At 47.2% G+C, this 26,678-nt stretch overlaps 1 protein-coding gene across 4 annotated transcripts in view; it reads left to right on the plus strand.

Annotated features, from left to right (window-relative positions):
* The window catches only part of OGDH (oxoglutarate dehydrogenase), a 129,186-nt gene that overhangs the window by 42,845 nt on the left and 59,663 nt on the right, over positions 1–26,678 (plus strand). The window contains exons 4-7 of one of the 4 annotated variants that reach the window (XM_074940205.1): positions 6,533–6,623; positions 15,783–15,827; positions 21,934–22,049; positions 25,050–25,204. In XM_074940205.1, coding sequence (XP_074796306.1) covers positions 6,533–6,623; positions 15,783–15,827; positions 21,934–22,049; positions 25,050–25,204 — 407 coding nt within the window. Of the gene's footprint in view, positions 1–6,532; positions 6,624–6,760; positions 6,864–15,782; positions 15,828–21,933; positions 22,050–25,049; positions 25,205–26,678 lie in introns of all 4 variants that reach the window. The other 3 variants (XM_074940203.1, XM_074940207.1, XM_074940206.1) reach the window with 3 other exon arrangements.

The following is a 26,678-nucleotide window of genomic DNA, read 5'->3' on the forward strand; positions in this document are numbered from 1 at the left end:
CGCATTTGGAACTGTTGCCTAGGAAACTGGGTCAAGCCTATACTTTCATAAAGGCTAGGTTTGTTTTCCCAGCCCCTGAATGCAAACCTTGTTACCTGAACTGTCTCCCCACTGGGAGAGCTGAAATGAGCTCAGTTAATACAGCTGTTCCAGCAGGATCGCTGTTGAGAGACATTGTGGCGCCTCTACCCCTCCTGCTGCAGAGCTGAGTCTCTCCTCTGCAGGCCTCTAGGCCTTGCATGCTCATGCAACAAGTGGTCAAGTTTGCAGTACTTAGCTCATACCCTGCTTGGTAAAGCATAGGCACTGGTTCTAGGCCAAAAGTCAGGCCATCGCTCAAGGTCAAGTTGAAATCTGCTGTAGATGGTCTTGGATCTCATCCCTGATTGTGTGGCAGAATCATCCACTTCACTCTACTTCCCTCAGTCCCAATGCTAATTTATGTTAGCAGCTAAACCCAATGTCTGCCCATTCTTGGTTTGTAGAATAAGCAGGCAAACCAAAGAGAAAGATACTTGGATTTTAGTTGTGTATACGTAGTCCAGCCTGAGGTTATTGTGGGTTTTGTTTTTTAAATCCGGTTACTGGTAAATATCAAATTCCCATTTCCTCCTTTTTTTCTCCCTGCCTTTGAAATGGCAGAATAAGAGTGTCCACACAATGAGTTATACTGGTATAACTATTCTAGTAAAGTAGTGCCAGGATATCTCTCCCATGTAGAGAAGCCCATAAAGAAAGGGCTACAGAGCCTTGCAGATAAAGCAGATGTTTGACATATGGCCTCTTTAAAAGCACCAGGCAATTACCATCTTAAAAACTGGATTGAACGCAAATATCTCCAGATTAATTATAGGGGAACAGTGACCCTACTCTGCTGAGTTTCGTAATGGCAGCAATGGTGGTTTACTTTCTAATCATACCAGTAGTTATGTGTCTGATTAATTTTTGTAATGGCTGGTAGAGACTTGTTTTCCTGCCTCAAAACAAATCTGCCTTTGTATGATTGTAATGAAGGAAATAGTCATATGCCACCAACTCAGGCGGAATTCCATACCTTGCTGCTCTCATGGCTGCCTACACGGTTCAGCATGTCTGCACTGCAGAGCTGCTTTGTGTTAAATGTAGAAGCTAAAAGGAAACTAACTTCTCCCAGTTCCCACACTCATTCAGGGATTTGGGACTTACTCACTGACTTGGGTTAGAAACCAGACAACTATCAAATCCATATCCTGGTGCTCTGAGTTCTGAGCTGTTTGACAGCCATAACCAGCCAATCTGACCCTCCTCTGTTCACAGTTTCCAAAGAACAGGATTTCTAGTATTGGAACCCCAGACCACTTGACATGCATGATTTGAGAAGCTGAACTGGTTGATCTAATGGGTCTCTCCATCTTTCAGTTACAGGACACTCCTCATGGATTATCACAGGCCTGTTCAGAGGGTGGGGAGTGGGTCCCAGACTGGTGCAGGGGAACTTTTTTCTTATTCTAATCCAAGACTGTGTGGGGATTCATCAGCAGTATCTCTGGAGATGTCACATGATGCAGGTGCTCAGCGCTTTCTCAGTGAGTTCCCCTAATTTCAAACACTAAATTATGGCTCCTCAACCGATTAAACCACAGAAATCACTTCCTAAACCTCACTGGGATCCTTTACAGTACTAAGGCCTTGTCTATACATCCAAGCTGTGCCACTAACTATGCCAATATAGCTACATCCCAGTTATATTCAGGAAAGGAAATTAACAATACCATACAGCAGTATAGCTTTATCTGTATAACTGGGTCCACACTCGAGTGGGAGCTGCAAATATGATACCCTAACTTGCAGCTCAGAGTGGGAGCTGATCAGGAAGGGAGTCAAAATGTCTGCAAAATCCAGAGGCCTGGTCACCAAGATCAGGCAAGATACTGCCTTCAACTTGTAGTAAGCTTTCAGAAATCAAACTTTGTCTCTAGGCCCCCTAACTGAAACAGCAGGTCTGTTTTCAAAGTCAGCTGACACCAGTGGAATAAAGAACAGCAGTGTTTTAAGGCCCAAACAGATAGATATACCCATTTGCAGCTTCTGGACAACCATCTCCTAGCTGGAGGATAAAACTATAGATATTGAAAATAGAAGCTATTAACTCAAAAGTTTCATCAGCTGAGCAAGCAGTTGGTGGGAATGACCCCAGTGGTTTCTGAGGGAAGAATTCATAACTCATTAGCAGGAAACTGTTTGGCATGAGACTTATTAAAACAACTAAGTTCTGATCTGGCATAGCATCTCTCGTTGTGGGGTTAGGAAGCCAAGTCTCTCTGCATGTGTGAGCAATATCCAGATCAGAGCCCTCAGTAACACTTTCCAGAGTTTGAGTGTTATCTTCCCAACCTTTTCTGATATCAGAAGCTGAACTCCTGAAGCTGTTTCTGAAGAATACCTAGCAACAATTCACATAAGTAGAAAACAACCCAAAGTCTGTAATAGACCAGAGAGAGACTGAGAAATATCCTTTTTCAAACCAATGTCTGCACAGCCTTTAGAATTTTCTCTTTCTGGGTGTCTATACTGTGCTCCTTGCTGTGGTATCTGAGTGCCTATACTTATTCCTTAACAGCCTAAAGCTCTTTAGAAAGATAAGGTCCGAATCTGACTTGTAATATTGGCCTTTGATGGGTAACATCCTGCTTAGTCTGGAACCTGGTGTCAGTGGTAAGGTGGGGGCTCCGCTAGAATGAAAAAGACTAAACCATTTTGAGACTCGCCTTAGGACCATCCTCTGTGTTGGAAGCACTTTGCTATTTCTGTGCTGAAACTTGTTGAGTGGTTTAAGTCTTGTTCCTTGGTTCAGTCAATCACCTATGAAATGGAACTGATGTATCTGCCCAACTTCAGTCTTGGAGCATTACCAGCTGCTCTTCTGCTCCCAATCCAACCCGCAACTCCTTCTCTTTGGAATTATTGTTGCAATGCAACAGGACTATATTCTCTGCACTAACTAGTCATTCACATTTAAGCCTGCCAGCCAACTTGGCATTGGTCTGATCGCTACCTGCCATTATTGATTTGGGAGCTAACTCTTAACGTGCTATGGTGCTTACAGGTTAGTCATGGTTGAGTTCTTAAATTCTGGAAACTTGTATGATAACAAGTGCCTCTCCTATACAGCTCCAAGGTGGTGGTAAGTCTACTCTTAACTAATCCACAGAGACCTCCCTACTAACACTACAAAAAGAAGGATTCTAGGTGGACTCCTCCTGAAGGTCGAGACAGCAGACTGGACTTCTACATAGAGTGCTTCCGCCGATGTGCACGGGCTGAAATTGTGGAAAAGGAGCATCACTTGCCCCATAACCTCAGCCGTACAGAACACAATGCCATCCACAGCCTCAGAAACAACTCTGACATCATAATCAAAAAGGCTGACAAAGGAGGTGCTATTGTCATCATGAATAGGTCGGAATATGAACAAGAGGCTGCTCGGCAGCTCTCCAACACCACTTTCTACAAGCCATTACCCTCTGATCCCACTGAGAGTTACCAAAAGCAACTACAGCATTTGCTCAAGAAACTCCCTGAAAAAGCACAAGATCAAATCCGCACAGACATACCCCTGGAACCCCAACCTGGGATATTCTATCTACTACCTAAGATCCATAAACCTGGAAATCCTGGGCTCCCCATCATCTCAGGCATTGGCACCCTGACAGCAGGATTGTCTGGCTATGTAGACTCTCTCCTCAGGCCCTACGCTACCAACACTCTCAGCTACCTTCGAGACACCACTGACTTCCTGAGGAAACTACAGTCCATTGGTGATCTTCCTGATAACACCATCCTGGCCATTATGGATGTAGAAGCCCTCTACACCAACATTCCACACAAAGATGGACTACAAGCCGTCAAGAACACTATCCCCGATAATGTCACGGCTAACCTGGTGGCTGAACTTTGTGACTTTGTCCTTACCCATAACTATTTTACATTTGGGGACAATGTATACCTTCAAATCAGCGGCACTGCTGTGGGTACCCACATGGCCCCACAGTATGCCAACGTTTTTATGGCTGACTTAGAACAACGCTTGCTCGGCTCTCGTCCCCTAACGCCCCTACTCTACTTGCGCTATATTGATGACATCTTCATCACCTGGACCCATGGAAAAGAAGCCCTTGAGGAATTCCACCATGATTTCAACAATTTCCATCCCACCATCAACCTCAGCCTGGTCCAGTCCACACAAGAGATCCACTTCCTGGACACTACAGTGCTAATATACGATGGTCACACAAACACCACCCTATATTGGAAACCTACTGACCGCTATTCCTCCCTACATGCCTCCAGCTTTCACCCTGACCACACCACACGATCCATTGTCTACAGCCAAGCTCTGCGATACAACCGCATTTGCTCCAACCCCTCAGACAGAGACAAACACCTGCAAGATCTCTATCAAGCATTCTTACAACTACAATACCCACCTGCGGAAGTGAAGAAACAGATTGATAGAGCCAGAAGAGTTCCCAGAAGTCACCTACTACAGGACAGGCCTAACAAAGAAAATAACAGAACGCCACTAGCCGTCACCTTCAGCCCCCAACTGTTATATTTAAAACAACATTTAAACCAGGACATCCTATTGGTCCAAGCAGAAACAAAATACGAACAACTTACCAAACCACAGAGCATGCAATAGGTCTACTTTCTTGTGTCCTAGCTACTGTGGGTTGAACAGGAACCTTAGAATCTGATTGGGACCAAGAGGCTATTAATAATGTTTCACTTAGGCATGTGTTCAGGTCATGCTTGTCAATCCCTTGACCTGTTGTTCAGGAAATGCTTTCAGAAATTATCTGACAGAGCTCAAAAGTCCCTTTGCAGAACGTGAAGACATAATCCCTTCCCCAAAGTGCTTACAGCCTAAGTAATCATAGAATATCACGGTTGGAAGGGACCTCAGGAGGTCATCTAGTCCAACCCCCTGCTCAAAGCAGGACCAATCCCCAACTAAATCATCCCAGCCAAGGCTTTGTCAAGCCGGGACTTAAAAACCTCAAAGGAAGGAGATTCCACCACCTCCCTAGGTAACCCATTCCAGTGCTTCACCACCCTCCTAGTGAAAAAGTTTTTTTCCTAATATCCAACCTAAACCTCCCCCACTGCAACTTCAGACCATTACTCCTTGTTCTGTCATCTGAGAACAGTCTAGATTCATCCCCTTTGGAACTCCCTTTCAGGTAGTTGAAAGCAGCTATCAAACCCCCTTCATTCTTCTCTTCTGCAGACTAAACAATCCCAGTTCCCTCAGCCTCTCCTCATAAGTCATGTGCTCCAGCCCCCTAATCATTTTTGTTGCCCTCTGCTGGACGTTTTCCAATTTTTCCACATCCTTCTTGTAGTGTGGGACCCAAAACTGGACACGGTACTGCAGATGAGGCCTCACCAATGCCGAATAGAGGGGAATGATCACGTCCCTTGATCTGCTGGCAATGCTCTTACTTATACAGCCCAAAATGCCGTTAGCCTTTTTGGCAACAAGGGCACACTGTTGACTCATATCCAGCTTCTCGTCCACCGTAACCCCTACGTCCTTTTCTGCAGATCTGCTGCCTAGCCACTCGGTCCCTAGTCTGTAGCAGTGCATGGGATTCTTCCTTCCTTCCTTCCTGGGACTCTGCACTTGTCCTTGTTGAACCTCATCAGATTTCTTTTGGCCCAATCTTTTAATTTGTCTAGGTCCCTCTGTATTCTATCCCTACCCTCCAGCGTATCTACTATTCCTCCCAGTTTAGTGTCATCTGCAAACTTGCTGAGGGTGCAATCTACGCCATCCTCCAGATCATTAATGAAGATATTGAACAAAACCAGCCCCAGAACCAACCTTTGGGCCACTCCACTTGATACCAGCTGCCAACTAGACATGGAGCCATTGATCACTACCCATTGAGCCCGATGAACTAGCCAGCTTTCTATCCACCTTGAACACCATGAACACCCTCCTCATGGAGATGGGTGTTCATGCTTCCTTTCCTTAACGTCCCTTGCTACTGGAATCCTCAAAGAGCATTGCTGCTTTCTCGTCAACAGGCTGCTGCTGCTTCTAGGGGCCATGATGGTAGCCTTCAGCAGATTGGAGAAGATAGGAGCTTTGTTGGTATTCTCCATGCAAGAGTAGTGCAGTCAAAAAGAAATCTCTCTTGAAATACCCACAGTCATATGTCATGGTGCTAATTTTGTGACAGTGCTGTTGCATTCCTTAATATCCCCTCCACAGTTTACTTTGATCTGTAAAATGGAGTTAATAATGGCTAACTCGGGGGGAGGGGCGGTGGCAGGAAGTTCTGGGGCCATGTTGATAAACTTTGTATATGGTGTATAATCCATGTTGTTCTTAAACACAAGTTATGATGTTTATGGGCAACTTTTTTATACATTTCATGCAATGGATCCCTTTTGTACAGTGGCTTTGCAGGAAGGGTGGAATGTGAAAATGTGTGTGTCTCTTTTAATGAATTGTTTAATAACTGATCTGTGTTGTTGCTTCCAGGTCAGGGGTCACCACATTGCAAAGCTTGATCCTCTCGGCATTAGTTGTGTAAATTTTGATGATGCACCAGTAACTGTTTCTCCAAACGTCGGTGAGAATTACTCTGCAAATTAATTTGAATGTAATTTATCTTTTTTTATCCCTTCCCTCCTTTTTTTTTTTTCTTTTTCTTTTACCCTCTCCCTTTTTGGTATCCACTTTCCTTTCCATTCCTGGCCCATTTCATAGATTCGAGGGCATCATGTAGCACAGCTCGACCCACTGGGAATCTTGGATGCAGATCTGGACTCGTGCGTTCCAGCTGATATTATCACATCCTCAGACAAACTGGGTGAGGGCTTTGAGAGCAGTTAGTGCCGCATTGCTTGAGCTCCTCTCTCACTTTCACAGCTTTGTTGTAGATAGAACGCTTCACCAGGAAGAGGGGTCTTAAGTTTCCTTAGTAATGATCACACTCTCTAAATTTGTATCTGGTGAAACGTTAGCTTCACCAGACTAGCTGCAGCGCACCAGTTCTACTCCTTCTAGTTATCCTAGTGGACGTGTATTGTGCCATGTGGTAGATCTAGGAGCCATGTTCTCTCTCGTCTCCTATCAACATTTTGTTAATTTCACATTGCAGTTGTAAGGGGACTGACTAGTCCAATGGTGCAAACAATTGCATTTCTGTGGAAATGTAAAGTGATAGGAGGAGACAGGTTTCATGGAGATGGGTGTTCATGCTTCCTTTCCTTAGCATCCCTTGCTACTGGAATCCTCAAAGAGCATTGCTGTTTTCTCGTCAGCAGGCTGCTGCTGCTTCTAGGGGCCATGATGGTAGCCCTCAGCAGGTTGGAGAAGACAGGCACTTTGTTGGCATTCTCCATGCAAGAATAGTGCAGTCAAAAAGAAATCTCTCTTGAAATAACCACAGTCATATATCATGGTGCTAATTTTGTGACGGTGCTGTTGCATTCCTTAGTTCCTTGGCTTGCTGTGGGACTTTAAAACAAGTTGAATGCACAGTTTCAATTTTGACCAATAATTATCTGCTAGTGATCATGACAAGGAAGCTTTGGAATGCCTTCCCATATTAAGCAGAGAGGTTGAAAAGACAGTGCTTTTGATTGGAAGATGCATGTATGTTGCACAGATGACTGTGTGTGTTGTTCAGAACTTGAAATCCTATCTCAAAGGTGCTGAAATTCCCGTGCCTCGCAGCAGTTTCTAATTTTGATCTCTGTAGTATGCTGCTGTTCTTCTAGTCTAGGTTATGGTGGCTGAGCTCTCTGTCAACTTGCTGGCCCTTTCCAAGGGTTTATAACCCTGATGCTGTACGCTCTCCTAAGCGGCATGCCTGGAGCGAGAGTAGTGAGCACGAACCCTGGCGTGGGCGAAAAGCTGGTCGGAGGATACTGTGCATGTAACTGATCTGATGAGCTCTTGTCCACCTACCAGTGCAGGAACAGGAGCAAACTGCTGGAATCTGTTCAGAAGTGTGCGAGGGGAAATAATGGCACAATCAACTTGTTCAGCTTGGCTGAAGCGTGTGGGGTTGTTGCACTGTGGCTACGAAGGGCAGGTAACCCTGTCTACGACCATTCATTGTTCCTAGAGCTCTTGACAGCTGGGTCCGATTTTGTATTAGGGTTTATTGTTCACCATTCCTTCCCTTGTCTTAGCTGGTGCCGATTCTGTCAGGGAGCAATAATGAGGGACTTGCTTTCAGACACCCAGATCCACCAAATAAGGGGAAACCTTCCGCAATCTCAGCACAAATTCCAGAAAATGCGTATCTAAATAGAGTTGTCTGGGTCTGTGCCACAAGACCAGTGAACTCTGGGTGAAGCTAGTTCTGTGGCTGGAATCCCTTCACGTTGATGGCTTAGCCTGTCAGTTCCCAAGAGTCCAGATCCAGGAAAGAAAAGGAATGTTTAATCTGATGTCTGCTAACTGCACCACTGGAAACACCTGATGAGCATTTAAAATCATTTGGTGGCTCTCATTCTAGTTCTTTGCCCATGTTTGTGGAAGCAGGGGGGGTAAAGGTGGTTTTGAGCCACATCTTGTGCTCCCTGGATTTTGAGATTGTGTGGCACTCTGCACAGCCCCTCATGTAAATTAGAGCAGCCTCGTGCTTCTTTAATTTTAAGCTCTAATTCCTGTAACTCCTGGAAAGCAAAGAATAGTCATAGTGAGTGTGTTATGGCCATGACTCCAATGCACCCCCTACAGCTGGGGGATGGCTGAGAGAAGGGGCAGTGTAGACCCTGACACCAGGCTGTACACCAGCTGTGGGGGCCTCTGTGCTCGGTATTCTCATGAGGCTGTTTCTGCCCTCTGAGGCCACTTTTATGCTGCCAAAGTGGCCTAAAGGGGCATTAGTGTAGGTGAGAATCGGGCTCCGTATCACAGGACTAAAAGGAAGAAACTTCTTGAGAACTAAATTAAATTTAACACTGAGCGGAGTACTGTTCTAATGTGGAAAATGCCTTGTTTAAAGGTATAGTAGGTCTCTGCCTCACAGATTCAATATTCATTTTTAGATGCAAAGCTGTGTTTTTTGTTGGGATTCTGCTCTTATTCTCAGCTCGCCGGCTTTGCGGCACTAATAGAAAACACATTTTAACTTGTTTAGTAACATTGTATTGATGTATGAGCTAGAATAGAGCTGGAGCCGAGCAGGCTGAAATCCTTTAAGGGAGAAATTGAGGGCCAGCGCAAAACCTACCTGTATGCACCAGTTTAAGACCTATCCTGAGACTTTAAGTGGTGTGTAGGCTGTCCGCTGATTCTAGACCCTGACTAGACTTGGGAATGTATTAACATGTTTTCTAAACATACCACTCAAAATCACCAGTTACTTTTGAAATCTTGATCTTAACATCTTTTCCCACAATCTTTACTAAGATCAGTATAAAAAGCTACATAGGATTTTCAACATTAGCAGGGTTACTATTTACAGCATTTTCCCCATCCTGTCAAGGAAACAATTACAGCAGTACATCTGAGCATCCGGTTAAACACAGGTTGTTCTGCTCTGGCACAATCCTCACCAGGATCAAAGTGTTTGCTTCATTAAATAAAAAGAATTTAAAACTGGATGTCAAAGTGGGCATTGCAAGATCTAAAAGCAGGAGCAGTGCTGTGGACAGTGGAAAGGCTGTAGGAACAGCTGATGGGTCAACAAACATAAGAGAAAAGTAAACACTAGCACAGATGTCTGCTGAAGAGTTCCTGCATTCTGTCAAAGTCTGTGTCAAGTAAAATCCTAACATTGTTAAAGAACAAGATAGGAAGCCAATAAGAATGTTGTAGAACTTTTGTCTTTGAGTGTCTCAGCTTTCCCTGCTGCAGTTAAAACTCATTGTGGAGTTTTAACTGCAGCAGGGAAAGCTGAGACACTCAAATTCCTAATCTGTCAGGAAGTTCTAAATGAAATTAGCTGGCTTAGCTGTGAGCAGATGTGCATCGACTAAGACTCCAAAGGAAGAAATAGTCTTAGTAGCAAGTATAGTCTAGTTATGCTGAGGGAACAGACTTTCAGAAGACCGCCTTGCCCCCAGCAGCTAAACTGGAGTGTGTTTGAAAAGCTGGTCACTTCATTTAGGAGCCAAAGGCCTTATCTAAACACACAAGATGTACTGCTTTAACTATGCCAATATAGTTAAGTAGTTAAAACACAATACGCACAAATATACAACCATGTGAGGGATTTTACTTGTATAACTAGATCAGTTTAAAAAAAATGCATCCCAACCCAACCTAGTTTATACCAGTACAAAATCTGTGAGTAGGCCAGACCTAAATGAGCATCTGGCCCCAGGTGCTTAACCTGGCAAGAATTTGAGTTCAGCTCTCTTTAGAAGAGATTAAGTGGTGAAGAGCAGCCCAGGGAGACTTGTGAAGGACTTAGCGCTGCAGGGGAGGAAACTAAATCTACAAAGCAAATGTCTAGGATTCCTTTCTACAGAGAGACTTTGACACTAGCTCTAACCAGAGGGCTGTGGGGTGGGTCAATATACTGTGCATTACTTGGTGTGTGGGCCAAATACTGTATTGAAATCAAAGCCCCTTGTGGCTGTTCAGGCAGTGCAAGGCAGCTGGGAATGGGCTGCAGCTGACCTGCAGAAATTTCCTCTGGTGTAGGGGGGCTCCCTGCTGGCTCAGATGTGCTTGATCTGAGCCCTGTCTGCACCTGGCACCTGGCCCACCACCAGTGTAGTGAGGAGGGAAGGAGCATGCCGGAGCTCACTACGTTGGTGCCCTCACTGGTGCAGACTGTGGGTTCCCTTAAGGACCCTACACCAGTGGCGCAACTTAGAGCTGCTTATTGGCAGTTCCAGGTGGTGATGGTGCTGGAGGGTCGGGGAGCTGTAACTGGTTACCTGATGCTCCCTCCATCCTCTGGTGCTGACGGCGTAGGGGAGACTCTGGCATAGCGTTTCTATGTAGTGCCTTTTCCTTTGGCAGGGCAGTGTGGATTGTCTGACCCTGCCATGAAGTCATAATGCTGAATACATGGTACTTATCACACCAACATCAGTGTGAAGTTAAAATAGGAGCAAGAGAAGAGTCGGAATGAACATTGCAACGGCTTTGGTGGGGCAGTTCCATCTCATTTATTGAGATGAATCATAGAAATGTAGAGCCAGAAGGGACCTCAAGAAGTCATCTAGTCCATCCCCAGCACTGAGGCAGGATTAGACCATCCCATCTACACCATGAATTTTGTTTAATTCTGATTATCTGAAAGCTCACCCCAGTCTCAAAGAGCTGGGCTATGCAAGGTTCTTGGACTGATTTAATCTTTGGCTAGGGGTGTGATCTGTTTTACCAAAATAGGTAAATCATTGCAGACTTCAGAGAAGCAGGCCTGATTCCCAATGGAGGGCCTTCTGCAGCAGATGTGTTAATAGGAAAACAAAACTCTGCAATACTAGCTTGTCAATGAGAGTGCCCGTAGAAAAATATTGGTGACAATGCCATAGGGAGGTACAGCCGAGGACACACCCAGGACATATATTTGTACTGCAAGTGCTGACCTGACCTTCTCTGGAGCACTTGGAATCCCATTAGAGAGATTAGAGTTCAAGAGGAGACAGATATGACTTATATGCAGTACTGCAAACAGCAGTACTGCCTTTCACAGCAAGACTGAGTCAAACCCAGCTGCAAAATCCCACATCATTGGTAGGCAGTGTGTTGCTGGGATTTCCTTTTTTTAAATTTTAACAATCTCCAGAGCCAGAAAGTGGGTCTGGATTGATGAGCATTTTGTTCTGATGTGGCACCATAGCCAATCTAGTTCAGATCTTTGCCATCCTAAAAGCCATATGTGGCGGCTGAGTTCGGTCTGAAACCAGTGGGTTTGCGAGAAGTGCACATAACACACAGCCCTGGCCTATTGGATCAGATTGTGAAAAGGCAAGCTAAAAAGCTGTTGTGCAGTCAGTGTTTTTAAAGCTTAAAAAAAAAAAGTGGTGACTGACAAAAACATACAACTGGTCTGCCAGCTATGCAGCTTTGCTTACTCGGTTCCCTAAATTAGCCCCACCCCTTGGGGCTGCCACTGCCCTAGCCAGTAAACAAAGTTGTAGTGGTTGGACTTCATAAGAAACAGGACAAAACCAGATGTTTTCCAGATGCCAAAGAGCACAGTCAGAAAGCAGTAATTTTCCCTTCTTCAGACTTCTCTGCTATAAACAGAGGAGAGGTACTAAAAACCAAATAATTCACAAAGTTATTGTATTGAAAACTGAGACTCCGATTGGATGGATGTTGGCCCATGGTATAATCTAGGGACAAATAAAGAGGTTGCCTTGCTCTGTTGTTCCAGGACATCCACAGCTGCCTAGTCAAGATCCAGGCTGGCATCTTACCACAAGCCCCAGGAGTGTAGAGATGTAGAACTGTGGGGATTACAAGACCCAGAGTGCATTATACAACTTTGATAGGAGCAGTCCAGTCTCATTACACAGCTGGACCTTTAATCTCTAGAATAAAATTGAGGGCAACACCAGAGCACCGTGGGCCATGTCTGGCTATGTAACTGTCGGCTGCGTACTGGCCACCTCTGTTTTTACTGAGGTATCCCTCACTGCTCCTCCTCTCTTCCAGGAGTGAGAATCTGTGAGCCTCATTCTGAGCTCGCTTACAGCGGTGTGAATCACTGAAGTGGGTTGGGGAGAGGAGAATAGGGGTCTGTGTGTCTCTTGGTTTAATGCCTCTTGTGGGGAGGGATAGCTCAGTGGTCTGAGCATTGGCCTGCTAAATCCAAGGTTGTGAGTTCAATCCTTGAGGGGGCCATTTAGGCAAAAATTGGGGATTGGTCCTGCTTTGAGCAGGGGTTGGACTAGATGCTCTCCTGCAGTCCCTTCCAATCCTGATATGCTATGATTCTGCACTCGTTTTTGGGGTGGGGGGAGGGATAGCTCAGTGGTTTGAGCATTGGCCTGCTAAACCCAGGGTTGTCATTTCAATCCTTGAGGGGGCCATTTAGGAATCTGGGGCAAAAATTGGGGATTGGTCCTACTTTGAGCAGGGGGTTAGACTAGATGACCTCCTGAGATCCCTTCCAACCCTGATATTCTATGATTCTATGAATGCCTTTCTCCTATGTATGCCTTACATGAGAGGATGATGTAGGACTGAGAAACTGAATCCTTCAGATTTAGTGTTATCATTCATCTAAACCCCAATTTCAGCACTGGTACCCCCATGGCCTTAGGCAAAGACACCTATGCCTCCATTTCCTAGTCTGGAGGTATATACTTGCCTAGCATTCAGGACTGCTGGGACATATATACTGTTGGTAAAGTGCTTTGACTGTGGGGAAATGCTATACTAGTGTCAGGCGATCATGTACTGTTACTCTTGCCACTGGGGGGCAGTTAGCAGACCTCTCTACCAGTGCTGTTCACTGGCTGGTAGCTCAGGGACCATTAGAGGGAGGAGGAACACCTAGGCCTTCTCTTACAACTTGATCTTTGCATACTTAGAGTCAGCAGCAAGACAAGTACAAATATTCTGGCCACTGGCCTGGGATCTGCAGTAGCCTGTTTATCACATATGAAGCTAATTTCTAAGCAAATCTGCTCGGTTTTGTGTTAAAATGGTTTCCTGACACTTGGGCTGCAGTTAACAAGCAGAATGGTTAGTTGCTCAATGATTTTATTTGTCCTAGTGACACAACCTGCTTTCAACGTCCATGGAGTGAAATACATGGAGATCAGCTTTAGTACAAGTTCTGTAGCTAATAGTTTGGGTACAAGATACTGTTGGGTGTATGCTGTAAAAGAGGGGAGTAGCACAGAGCCACTTTCCGAAACTTGATCTCTTGCTTTTCAAATTGCTTTTATTTAACAATTTGCTATTATCTCTGCTTCTTCGGAAACTCCTTTTGGCTTAAACAACGTGACCCCTTTCATGCCGAGAAATGTGTAAGAGTATTGAAGCCTGTGTGAGAAGAAGGTTGAGGTTGGGATCTCCAGAAAGACTTAAGCACCCAGTTTCTCTGGAATGTTAGTGGGGTGTGGGTGCTGAACTTCCTTATTTTCCTTTGAAAATTCCAGCCTAACTCCCTGCTGCCAGTAATGGATCTGATGGACAGTGATACAAAGAGAGCCATGTTAGCTGTTAAAACCCAAGGTGTGCCTTGAGTCTTCGCAGCAGATTCCACCCTATGCTAGATGCTGGGGGAGCGGGGGGAACACATTGAAATCAAGGTACAGCAAGTGGTGCTTTCCTGTTCAAAATCTAGCCCCAAGAAGCTCAACAAGCAGGTGATTTCCCAAACCCAGATTGATCTTCTGTGTTGCTTATGTGATCACTGGGCAGCATACAAGATTATTTGTAACCAGAGGCTCCCAAACATGAAAATCTCATTCGCAAGCCAGTAAGTTTCAGTAGCACGTTGGTCAGATCCAGTCCTGCCTAGATCTTGTATATGGAACTGCACTGCTTCCTTTCTCACCAAGACAGCTGTGAACTTGACCTTCACAGTTCACACTGGGGGTTTATGCTCCACATTCTCTGCTGCAGAGGTGCCCAGAGTGTAATCTGCTAAGAGCTGGCTGCTCATCTGTTGCTGGCTCTCCTCCTTTCTGGCTGCTAAAATGTCATTAAGACAGCTAAAAACACACTGCATACTTCACTGTTCTCCATGTAAACAATTGCCTAGGGCCGTTGTGGAGCAGCCAAAGGGAGGAGAAGTGTCTCAGATGTGGTCCATGCTATGAAAATGGTTGAGCCCCCAATCTTTCTAACCCACAAATGGAGCTTTGGCACTGCTAACCAGCTGTAGCCCATCCTGTGCAGGAGTCCAGCGTGTTGACTGCCTGTGTCCCCAGCATGTCCGACTCCATCCAGCATGCTCACAGCCAGTGTCAGAAATGACAAAGCATTTTGCATGCGTGGCTCTCCATTAAATGAGCGAGCCATTAATAATATTTAGACACCGGGCAGACTTGGGTCAGTGCAAAGACTGTGATCAGAACGACATCCCCATAAGGACAGGTGTGCATCCCTGCATCTGTCAGTGTGCAGAGAACCTGTTCTCCTCTCTGTGCCTTGCACTGATGTTGCAGAGGCAGCTGCACTGCAGCTCTACATCCAGTTTCCTTGTAGCTGAATGCTGTCAGCAAATCCATCGTTGCTCTTTAGGGGTGACCTTGAAAATCATATCTCCCACCAGCAGCAATTGATCAGAGGAGTTGAGGCATTCAAAACACTGGCATTTGCAGAACAATTCCCAGCTTGATAAACTAGCTGTGAAGAAAGGACAGGGTCTCATGTTCAGCATCTGGAACTCTGTGTATGATACCTCCTCATAAGGCTTTATGCTGCTACAACGGCTTTTGACAGATAGTTGGTTTCCAGAGCTTTGTCAGACTCCTGGCTGCTGTTACATGCCAGTGTACTGTAATCTTCTCATGTGCATGTTTCGTTTAGGGGAACAATAAGAGGAGATCTCAAACCATGCAGCTCAATTGCTCCCCGGTGTCAGTGACATCCCTCACTCTCACCTGCACCCTCTTTGCGGCTGGCTTTCTGAAGGATTTCGTCATGGATCTCTTCCCCAGTATAATGCATAGTCATCCCCTGTACTAAGTCTTCTCTCCTACGGTGGTTTTGACCATATTTGAATACTATTTTTTTTTTTTTTAACTTGTGCTTTCCATGACTTCTCTTCACAGTTCTGGTTTTACTAACTTTGACTGCATCTCTCTGTCTTCTCCCTTCTGCATCCCACCTTTCCCTCCCCTCCCAGATCTTGCAGTGTTCAAGGAGCGGCTGAGATTGCTAACAGTAGGAGGTATGCAAATAATAGCCTTTAACCCTTCTGGAGTTCAGGACTCTCTTTGAATAGGTTATTCTGGGCATGTGCAGAGCGGGTAAAGTTACAAAACCCTCCCACGTTTCATCAACAGTGTCAAGTGTTTTGTATCATTTTTTAATGTCTCTCTCTGAATAACAGTGCCTGAGCTAAATGCTTGGTTAGTGATGCTGCCAACACGCATAGACTTATTTTAATCCTGAGTTTTTCAGGTGCTTTCCATATTGTCCACTTGCATGCCTGGCTTGCCAGAAATCCCATTTCGTTGTGCTCAGTCATTCTCTGGTATCCTGATGTCTTCTAGAGCCTACAACCTGTTTTGAACTGGCATAATAGTTGGGTAGCTTTCAATGCACCTAGCTTTCTTTGACCAGATGACATTCATATTACTAGGTCCACTTTGCTTTCATCTGAATCGTTATTGTGCATGGAGGCCAATTTTCCCTGTTGGGCACCTAAAGTCAGGCCCTTCTCTGTTTCAGCCTCTAAACAGTTAGTCTGTCAGAGGTGTTGAGCATCTGTGTTGCCATTGACTTCCATATGCTCGGCACATTTGAAAAATCAAGCACCTAAAGAAACGGCCTAACTTCCAGGCATCCAAGCTGTGGAATTTTGGGCCAGTGTTTTAAAGAGGTGATCTCTGTGTTAGAATAAAATGACCCCTGTATGGCGAATAAATAGAAAGGTTAGGGAGAGCCCGACCACACTGTACTGCCATTGGACCATGTCTGTGTGCTTCTTCATAGTCCTGTTCTATAGGTTACATGCGGTGACATGGAGAAGTATGGGGGTGGGTAGCAAGGGAATTTGTCCCAGCTGTGTGGGCTGGGAACAGCCCACAATCAGATGTGCCCTCTTACAGACTGATTATATTCCTTTTTCCTGCTGTCACTAGATCTTTGAATCTCGGCCTCCTGACTTGCGTCTGACCTAGATCTAAATTGCCTGTGTGCGAACTCTGCCCCTAATCCACACCCTCTCACACCCAGTTGTATGAATAGATCTCTGGGTTTCTATAAATACCAACATTAATCAAAAAGCTGGAATGTAGCAAGTGAGCAGAGAAACAAAGGTCTGAAAACAACCCTGAACGTTGATCCTAGTGTTCACGTAGCCACCATAAAATTAAAATTTAAAGCAAAAAGTCAAGGGAAGCTCAGAAACCTGAATCTGTAACTGCAGTCCCATTGTTCCCAGGTGCCCTCAAGCTTAGCATATCCCTTCTAGAGAGGAGGATGAAGGAGTGGGTGAGCCATCACCTTGCAAAGAGCAAGAGGAGGCAACCAGCCTGCACGCACCTAGCAGCTGTTGGGGAAACCTAAAGGAATGCTCCTCTATCTCCTGGGTCTGTAGTTCACCCTCCTCTCTTCCTAGTGTCCTGCTGGGTTCCAGAATGTGGGCGGGGGCAAGCCTGCCCACAGCTAAAGGCCTCTCTCCCAGCCTATGGGGAGCCTCCCTTGCCAGTGTGGCAGGCAGGCTTGGAGGGCCCCAGCCTAGTACCAAACAGTTTCGAAATGGCAGGTGGCTTTTCAGAAAACTCATTGGCATTAAGCACCCGCTTCCTTCTTGAGGCCAAATTTCTGCCGAAAGGCAGCATGGCCATGGCTGAGTTATCAGCTCAGGGCAGTGTATCACTTCCCTGCTGCCTGTGCTTTTTTTCGTACTGTTGCTGGAGTAGAACTGAAATCCTATGTCCATCCTAATCCTCACTGCCTTTTAGGGCTTGACTACATGGGGAAATTGTTCCAGAATAAGGTAAGGTGTGAATTTAAAGCACTATAGGTATTGCGGAATAAGTGTCCACTGTGGGAGCTATTCTGATCAATTTCCTCATGTAGATTTCCCATTACACATCCTTACTCCTGTTGGGGAAACTGCCGTTAATCTAGTCACTGACTCAGCATCCCTGAGGCTCTCAGCATTTTCTTTGGCATCAGAAAACCCCCAGCCTAGGACTATTCAGGTGGCTGCCTGCTAGTCATGGAGAAGGAGTAAGGCACTCTGTGCAATGTAGTTCTGTCTCCTACCCAGTGACCTTGCTGCATCTCACACAGAGGCTGTTTTGGCTTCTCCCCGGTGTGTGTAATTTATATATAAACAACAAATATATAAATAAGCTTCACTTAAATTGTGTTTAATTGCTCAGCACAGCCAAAAGCAAAGGCTGAGTTGAGCAATTGCTGGGCAAGCAATAAGTGATAGAGGAGGTAAAGAGACCAACTCTTTTTATGCTTATGGAGCCAGATTCTGCCCTTTACTCCCTTTGAAGGCAGTGGGCTCAATTATACCCCAGAGCAGGGGTGGGCAAACTCTTTGGCCCGAGGGCCACATCTGGGTGGGGAAATTGTATTCAGGGCCATGAATGTAGGGCTGGGGCAGGGAGTTGGGGTGTGGGAGGGGGGTGCGGTGTGCAGGAAGGGGCTCAGGGCAAGGGGTTGGGGTGCAGGAGGGGGTGCGGAGTGCAGCAGGGAGCTCAGGGCAGGGGGTTGGGTGCAGGAGGGGTGTAGCGGGGGCTCAAGGCAGGGGGTTAGGGGAGTCAGGGCAGGGAGTTGGGGTGCGGGCTCCGGCCTGGCACCGCTTACCTCGAGTGGCTCCGGGGTGGCAGTGGTGTGCAGCGGGACTAAGGCAGTCTCCCTGCCTGCCCTGGCTCTGCGCCACTCCCGGAAGTGGCCAGTATGTCTGGCAGTGGCTCCTGGGAGTGGGTGGGGTGGCAGGTGGCTCCGCTGCACGCTGCCCTCACCTGCGGGTACCAGCCCCAGAGCTCCCATTGGCTGCGGTTCCCCATTCCTGGCCAATGGGAGCTGCGGGGGATGGTGCCTGCAAGTGAGGGTAGCACATGGAGCTCTCTGCCCCTCTCCTCCCCCCTTTGGGGGGAGGAGGGGGGCACAGGGACGTTGTGCCGGCTGCTTCCGGGAGCGATAATCCCATGGGCCTGATCGAAAGCCTGGATGGGCCGGATCTGGCCTGTGGGCTGTAGTTTGCCCTCCTCTGCCCCAGAGGTATAAAATCCTATTGTGGAGAGGAGGCAGCACAAACCACCTGCCACTGCAGTTCAGCTGGAGGCCCCAGATCTAGCCGGCTTGGCCTGGACAGGGCAAGAGCATCTTGGAGACACATTGAATGCAGCGCACATGCCAGCAGCAGGACTCTAGAACTCCTCCAGTGAGACCAGCTGCTCCTTCACCCCCACAGAGAGTGGCTGCCACTTTGCTCATCACTTGCCCACCCCCAGGGTCACTCACCTGTGGTGCAGTAGCGCAGGGATACGCCCACTGAAGTAACTCAGCACCGCTGTGATTTGAGCATTAGAAAAGCCAAGAAGACAGACCAGGAAGTTGCCATGGACAGGTCCCTGCCCCATGGAGACTCCACTCTAGCCGATTGGATGTATAGTCATCTAATTGAGATTTAACTGCAGTCTTAAATTTGTGTTACTAAAGTTGCACCCTCCCCCAAGGCAGAAAATTCTGAACAGCACCCATATTTGTAACATCGTGCATTGTGGCCTCATGTAGCACAGCACGTACGGTGTGGGGAATGTAGGGACTGCGTAATACTGAGTTGAGACTTTAGAGGGCCTAGACTGTAGACCCAGAGGAGGTCACACACATTCAAAGACAGGAGTGTTGATATGAGCTGCAATGACTTTTCTGTGTCATTCAGGCTTCGGCCACTTCATGGAAAGTGTATACTGCCATGTGGTCCCTAACCCTTCCTATGGAAGGCACTAGTCACTCTGTAAATGTGTGTTTAGCCACCCAGTAACAATCTTACTCCATGATCTTACCCATCCCTTTGGTGTCATCCTGCCAACCTGTGTGTGGCAGGTTTCCAGAGTTGTCACTGTTATGGCACGTGGCTACTCATCCCCATACAAGTGCAGAGGAGCTGCAGTGACTGCACAGATGCAAGTGGGACGGCCTGAGCCCTGGGCTGGGTTAAACCCTATATCAAAGCTAAGCAGATTTTTCAGCACCAAAAGAGAACAAATCCTGTTCGTTTGCTTTTACTAGTTCACCACACTTCTAGTTAATAGGTAAGTGTGGCCTAATGGTTAGAAGAGGGGCCTGGGGGGTCAGGATTCCAGGATCCTGTTCCCAGCTCTGCCACTGACTTGCTAGGTTATGAAAGGAAAGTCCTTTTCAGTGCCTCAGTTTCTCTGTCTCAAGCATTTTGACCTACCTCACAGAGGTTGAGGTTTCATGTTTGTCACTCATTTTGAGTTCCACTGAGGTGCTATAGGGCAGGATAGTAACTATTGAACATCAACAGGAAGGCTATTTTTGTGGATTTAAAAATACCCCCTTCACAACTTGAAACTTCCTGTCCAGAGTTCCAGCTTAGTTCTGTGGCCCATTTATGCCCTCTAAAAAAGGGCTTGACAGTATAAAAGCTAATGGGCACATGTCTGTAATTAGCTATGCTAATTATCTGCCTGTTTTACTGCTGCCCTCAAATGATGTTAAACAACCTTCAGATACATTCATGCCAATACATCATCCATGATTAAATTGCTCCATCAGTGCTCACTTTTAAATCCATGTACACAGAGGTCCTTCCACTTTCAAAAGTGGGCACTGAAAAGTGCTCTGATAGAGGGAGCCCTAAAAGGCCATTAACATAGAGTGACCTTGTCTAGATGTGACTTGGCAGCTGAGAATGGAGACAAACCACTGCATGGACACAGAGTGGCTCCTGTCAGTGGACTCCAGTTACCGCAGGCAGGTCGGGGACTCTGTCTCTGCCCAGAGGAGTTATTGCTAGTCCAAAAATATGGAATGAAAATAGAATTTCTTAGCAGATCTCTCTCTGCTTTGAAACCAGGTACAAGGAGCAGGGTTGAGTTGCATGTAAATAAGGGTGTGTGTACTAGCCAAACACTCCCACCTATCTGCCTGCTTCTAAAAGGAGATGATCTTCTGCTCAGAGAGACCGTTGTAATGGTGTTTAAATTTTAATCATGTGGGCCAGCATACAGCTTTGGTAATGTCTGGGGGAGGTTGGTGGGGAAGAAACCGTGTGGCACAATTGGCCTGTTGGTAGAGGAGGAATGGCACATATAGGGCCATATCGGTAACATCTCTGGTTATCACTGGCGTACAGGTTAATCATTAAGGGGTTGCCTCTGGTAATGGGATGTTTCATAGGCATTGCTGCCCTGTTCTGAGCCCCTCACGTCTCCCTTCCCAGTTCTTTGCTTTGAGCCTTGTATTTGAGTCCCGTGTAGATATCCTTACAGACCATTAATTTATTTTAAGCTGAAACTTCCCATTTACTATGCTGAAGGCTTCAGCATCACCCCCTCAGATACACCACACCCACCACATTTTGGTAAGAACCTGCCCACCACAGGGGAAAACAAAGAGCTCCAAGGGTGGCCAAGTTTAAACCCATAGGCCTGAACAGGCTAACGGGGCCATCTCTTGGGAAGAGTAGCAAAATCCGCCTGCCTGCCTGCAAAGAGGGCTTTGCTCAAAGCATGTGGGTCCCATTTATTGTAAAATACTTCTCTCCCCTGCATGAGCTATTCAGAAGAGTCCACTGCAGAATCCTGAAACTGATGCAGCTTTCTTTATCTTGCTTTCCTTCCTTATTTTTTATTGTTTTGGGTCGGTCTATTTAACCTTTTTGTTTTCTGCTTCAACTTTGTTTTGTTAATTCCATACATGTGGTGAAATCTGTTTGCTCAATGACTCTGGCCAATCCTCTTTGTTTTTTCTTCTCTCACCTATATTATATTCCTGAAATGTATTTTGTGTATGTGGGACTCCAATCCTTCTCAATTCAACACTCAATTTAATTACCAATTTATATGCATATATATTGCTTTGTTTTGTTTGTATCCTGGTGTTGCCTGCGTGCCTTTTGTAATAACCTTTTTGTTCTTTGCTTGCGTGTCTAATTACTGCTTGGTTATTTATTTACACAAACCTCCTTCATGCTTATTTTTTGTTTTTTGTGCTGCTTTTTTGTCATCCTCCCCACAACCCTGGTTCCTGTGTGACTGTCCATGTCCAAAACATGCCCCCTCTCTCTCTCTCTCTCTCTCCTGCTTTGGCTTGTCCTACCCATGAAAATCCTGCAGGGTTTTATGGACTGGATGAATCGGATCTTGACAAGGTCTTCCACTTGCCCACGACCACTTTCATTGGAGGCAATGAGTCGGCTCTTCCACTCCGCGAGATCATCCGCCGCCTGGAGGTAAGACAAGTGCAGGGGAATTGCACAGCTTTCAGAAAACTACGCTGTTCCATTTGGTTCCCAATTCAGGATCTTTATCGGGAGACTTAATAATAAAACTCTGAATGCCACTTCCCCCTACCTCACCAGAGATCAGGATTCTTTGTTCTCCTTTCCTTTATTACTCATATTCAGCACTTAACATGGCACTCTTCATCCATGCATCTCCGAGGTCTTCACAGCAATAGGAAGCTCTGTTATTCCCATTTTACAGCTGGAGAAAGAGGCCATGAGAGATTGTGATATGTCCGAGATCACACAGTTCTTACTACCAATCCAGAGACCAGTATTGCCAACCCCAAGTGTTCATATTTCATAAGTGGGATCCCTCCCCAAGAATCATGAGATCTTAATAAAAATACTCCCAAATTTATTATTTGCCTTTTGGATTTTGAGCCTTTAGGATCACATTTTCTAGTCACACACTGCGATCATGAGGGAATAGAAACTTGTTTTTCACTTATGAAAGGTGAGATTCTCCCATCATCACAAGACTCCAGGAGCTGGGAATTCAAGAAAAAACCTAGATCTCATACGACTCATAAATATTATGAGAGTTAGTAACAATGAGAGCCTGACCCACTGCAGACATCCCCAAAACATTACTGAAAGCAGGAGAATGTCACTCCCAGCTCTGCTCTCCAAGATAACAGTGGATGGAGGAAGCGGCTGGGACCTGTAACTCAAGGCTTGGCAGGGAGAAAGCTTACTGGCCCATGATGGACATTTGTAGTACTCCTCTCTTCCAGCAGCCATGTTTATGTATCTGGAAGGCTCAGTGCCTCAGTCTGGGATTGCAGCAAATCTTTCCAACTCATAGTTGTGCTCTCATACCAGGAGTTGGATCTCGGGAACTGGTGCTACAGGGCAGTGAGGTGCTGTCCTAAGTAACTTGTGCACTCTTCTGCCTCATCCAAGGAGCCATTATAGGGAGAATGAGAGCCAGATGCTTGTTAGGATGGTGGGTGCTAAACCCACTGGATGTCTGCGGATGGAGGAGTGAGGTGATTGCCAAAGTCAGCCTGCTGTTATGGGGTGGGCAGGCACAAGGAGGGAGAGCTGGGCACCGTCCCTCAAACAGATTCACTAAGGAGTTGAGATGGGGGGAAGAGAAGCCCTGGCAAAAGCAGATGCCTTCCTCTGTCAGTGGTTGGAGCATGTACCCTTGGCCTGCCCCTCTTGCAGGAGTAGGGAGGGAGCAGGTGCTGCTGATCCTGCTTCCAATGAAGGAAGTAGGGCAAGGAGCCAGTTACTTGGGTACTGTCACTTCTTTGTGCACCTAGTCACAACAGGCACGACGATCCAACTGCCCAGCCCTCAGCAGCTCCTGCCCAGCCCAGCTTTGTTCATTCACACTATGAAGCTCCCTTCCCCCTGGGAGCCACTGGGTTTCATGCTTCACCCCAGTCCGTAGAAGGACCATGATCACCTTCTATGCCTTGATGGTGGCAGCCGCACTGTAACACATTATATACTTCAAGGGGTTGTGCAAACCCCAGATGATAAATATTGCACATGCTGTGTTACCTTGATTATGAAAGGAGGAGCTGTGCATGGTAACCGTTCTGTCCCGAGGGCCGTGTTCTGGAGCTGTTGCTCTCAGAACCAGTCAGTGTTCAGAAGGCGGTGTGTAATCTGTGGCTCACAATCTCAAATACATTTTCTCAGTAAGAGGCATCTCGTCCAGGGGTGGGCAAACTTTTTGGCCCGAGGGCCACATCGGGGTTGCGAAACGGTATGGAGGGCCGGGTAGGGAAGGCTGCAAACAGCCTGGCCCCCTCCCACTTCCCACCCCCTGACTGCTCCCCTCAGAACCTCCCACCCATCCAACCCCCCTGCTCCTTGTCCCCTAACCACCCCTCAGGACCCCCCTCATCTAAGCCCCCCGCTCCTTGTCCCCTGACTGCCCCGACCCCTATCCACACCCTAGCCCCCTGACCCATCCCCCCCCTTGTCCCCTGACTGACCCCACCCCCTATCCAACCCTCCCTGTCTCCTGAGCACCCTCACTCCCCGAACCTCCGCCCCATCTGACCGTCCCCTGACTGCCCCCTGGGACCTCCTCCCCCTGCCCCCTTACCATGCTGCTTGGAGCGGCAGGACAGGCTTGTTGGAAAGCCTGGGAGGTGAGCGGGCGCAAGCTGCGCTTCTCGCGCTGTGGTGTGGCTAAGGGGGAGAGGGGACAACAGGGGAGGGGCCGGGGGTGAGCCTCCCCAGCCGGGAGCTTAAGGGCCGGGCAGGACGGTCCCGTGGGCCGTAGTTTGCCCACCTCTGATCCAGTCTGAAACCATCAGCACAGCTTAAAAAAAAATAGGCCAAGCCATAGTCTCTTCATACCATCAACATCAAATCCTGAGTGATAGGTCCTATGTGCTAACATAAAGGACCAGATTTCCAAGAAAGCTGAATGCATTGGGTCCTGAGCAATCGTGACAATCTGGCTCCATATATCTTGTGCCTCAGCATGCCCTTCTCTGGTTGTCAGGCAAGTTCTTGTTCCAGGTAACTCCCTAACATGCACTGTGCTATTGACAATGCATCGCCCACACAACCCCATTGGGGCTATGCCTATGCCTTCTGCAAAATTCCTCTATTCTGTAAGTATGGACTAACCAGCTCCCTGGAGCCACTCTATGGCTGATACAACCTCAGCATCTTAGTGCAATGCTGGGGAATAGCTCGGGAGAGGAGTCAGCAGTCTGTAGCAGGGCTGGATTTCACAAAACACTGGCAGGTCTCTTCGCTTTCTGATGTACCAACATGCCCTGGTGTTAGGGGGATTCAGGAGGCCATTCTAGTATTGCTTGGGCCTTCTGTGCCGTTTGCAGGGCTCCTAGAATTCTGAACGAGGAGCCCATGCCACATGCGGTGACAGGCATTTATTACATTTTATACCCTGCAGGACAAAAGTGCCTTAAATCTCCTGCTTTACCTTGTGTTCCTCTTTCCTGTGTTAAATAGATGGCTTACTGCCAGCACGTTGGCGTGGAGTTCATGTTTATCAATGACCTGGAGCAATGTCAGTGGATACGGCGGAAATTTGAGACTCCAGGTATCATGCAGTTCACCACTGATGAGAAACGCACCCTACTGGCAAGGCTGGTGCGCTCAACAAGGTATTCTGCCTATCTTTGGTGTCCCTCTGTTGCCGTCTGGATGGGGTGGTTCAGTGATGTCTCACAGAGATCTTAGTGCCACTGATTTGCCTGTGGTACTTGTCCGGCCCCGTCACCTATGTAACTGAAACTCTCACCCTTTTTAATGTATTTATCTCACAATACCCTGTTATACAGATGGGGCAGTTGAGGCACAGACAGGCTACAGGACTTGCCCAAGTCTGTAGCAGAGTAGGGACTTGAATTCAGGGTTCCTGAGTCCCAGCCTAGAGCCCTAACCACTGGCCATCCTGCCTCTGGAAGTCCTTTGTGAGGCCTGTAAGTCAAGTGACTCCACTTGTGTTCACCCAAAAATTGTGGCTTTAAACTATTTAGAGGAACACACACACACACACACACGCGCGCGCGCCTCTGGACAGTTATTTAAATATCATATTAGCAGGTGTAATCCAAATGTTAACATGTCTTTTCTATGTGTTACACATATAAGCATGATGCATGCCTTGGAGTGGGAGAGGGTAGCTGGGACTTTATCTTAATGTCCCCAGAAATGCAGTTCTTCTTCGAGTGCTTGCTCATATCAATTACTGTTAGGTGTGTGCACATGCCGAGTGCACGGCTGCCGGAAACTTTTCCCTAGCAACTACCCATCGGGCCAGCTGTGGACCCCCTGAAGTGGCGCAAGTATGGCACTCTATATACGACCCTGCTGGCCCGACCCCCCCTTCAGTTCCTTCTTACCGCAAGTGACGGTTGTTGGAACAGTGGTCTTGCTTGCAAGTGTCCCACTAATCCCTAGCTCTTCTGCTAATCTCTGTGTATAGTTACCCATTGTTAGTTAATAGTTCTTAGTTAGTTAATTGTAGTCACGCTACTTAGCGGGTTGTGGGGGCTCCCCCTCCAACACGTGCCCCGGAGGGCCTCCGGGCATGCTGTCTCAGGGCTTCAAATCCTGTAGTTCTTGCACTAAGCCTATACCCACGGGTGACCCCCACGACTCCTGCCTCCGATGTCTGGGAGAAGCCCATTAGTTGGACAAGTGCAAGATCTGCACGACTTTCAAGCCTCGCACCAGGAAGGAGAGGAACATACGCCTAAAGCAACTCCTCATGGAGTTAGCCCTCCATCCGCAGCAGGACCCGGCCCCGAGCGCCTCGGTGCGGAGTGCTCCTCATTCTGCGGTGCTGAGAAAGGACTCGGCACGCCAACCCAGGAGCCGCCGGTCCCCCTGGCCCCAGAAGCCCTCTCCCCAGCACCGCTCTCATTCCCTAGCTGCCCGCAAGAAACAGGCCAAAGGAAAATCTCCCCAGCGGGTTGCTACGGCTACTGCACCCCCAGAAGGGGATGGTGCCAGGGATGGGCCTATGGCCGACAGACCCTCAGGCCATGCGCAGCCATCATGGACCCCTGTCTCTCCAGGAAGTCCTACTCTCCTGTACTCACCGCGGTTGCATGTGGGGGAAGTTATGATGCC

This window comes from Natator depressus, chromosome 26 (genome assembly GCF_965152275.1).
Source record: "Natator depressus isolate rNatDep1 chromosome 26, rNatDep2.hap1, whole genome shotgun sequence".
NCBI classification, from domain to species: domain Eukaryota; kingdom Metazoa; phylum Chordata; order Testudines; family Cheloniidae; genus Natator; species Natator depressus.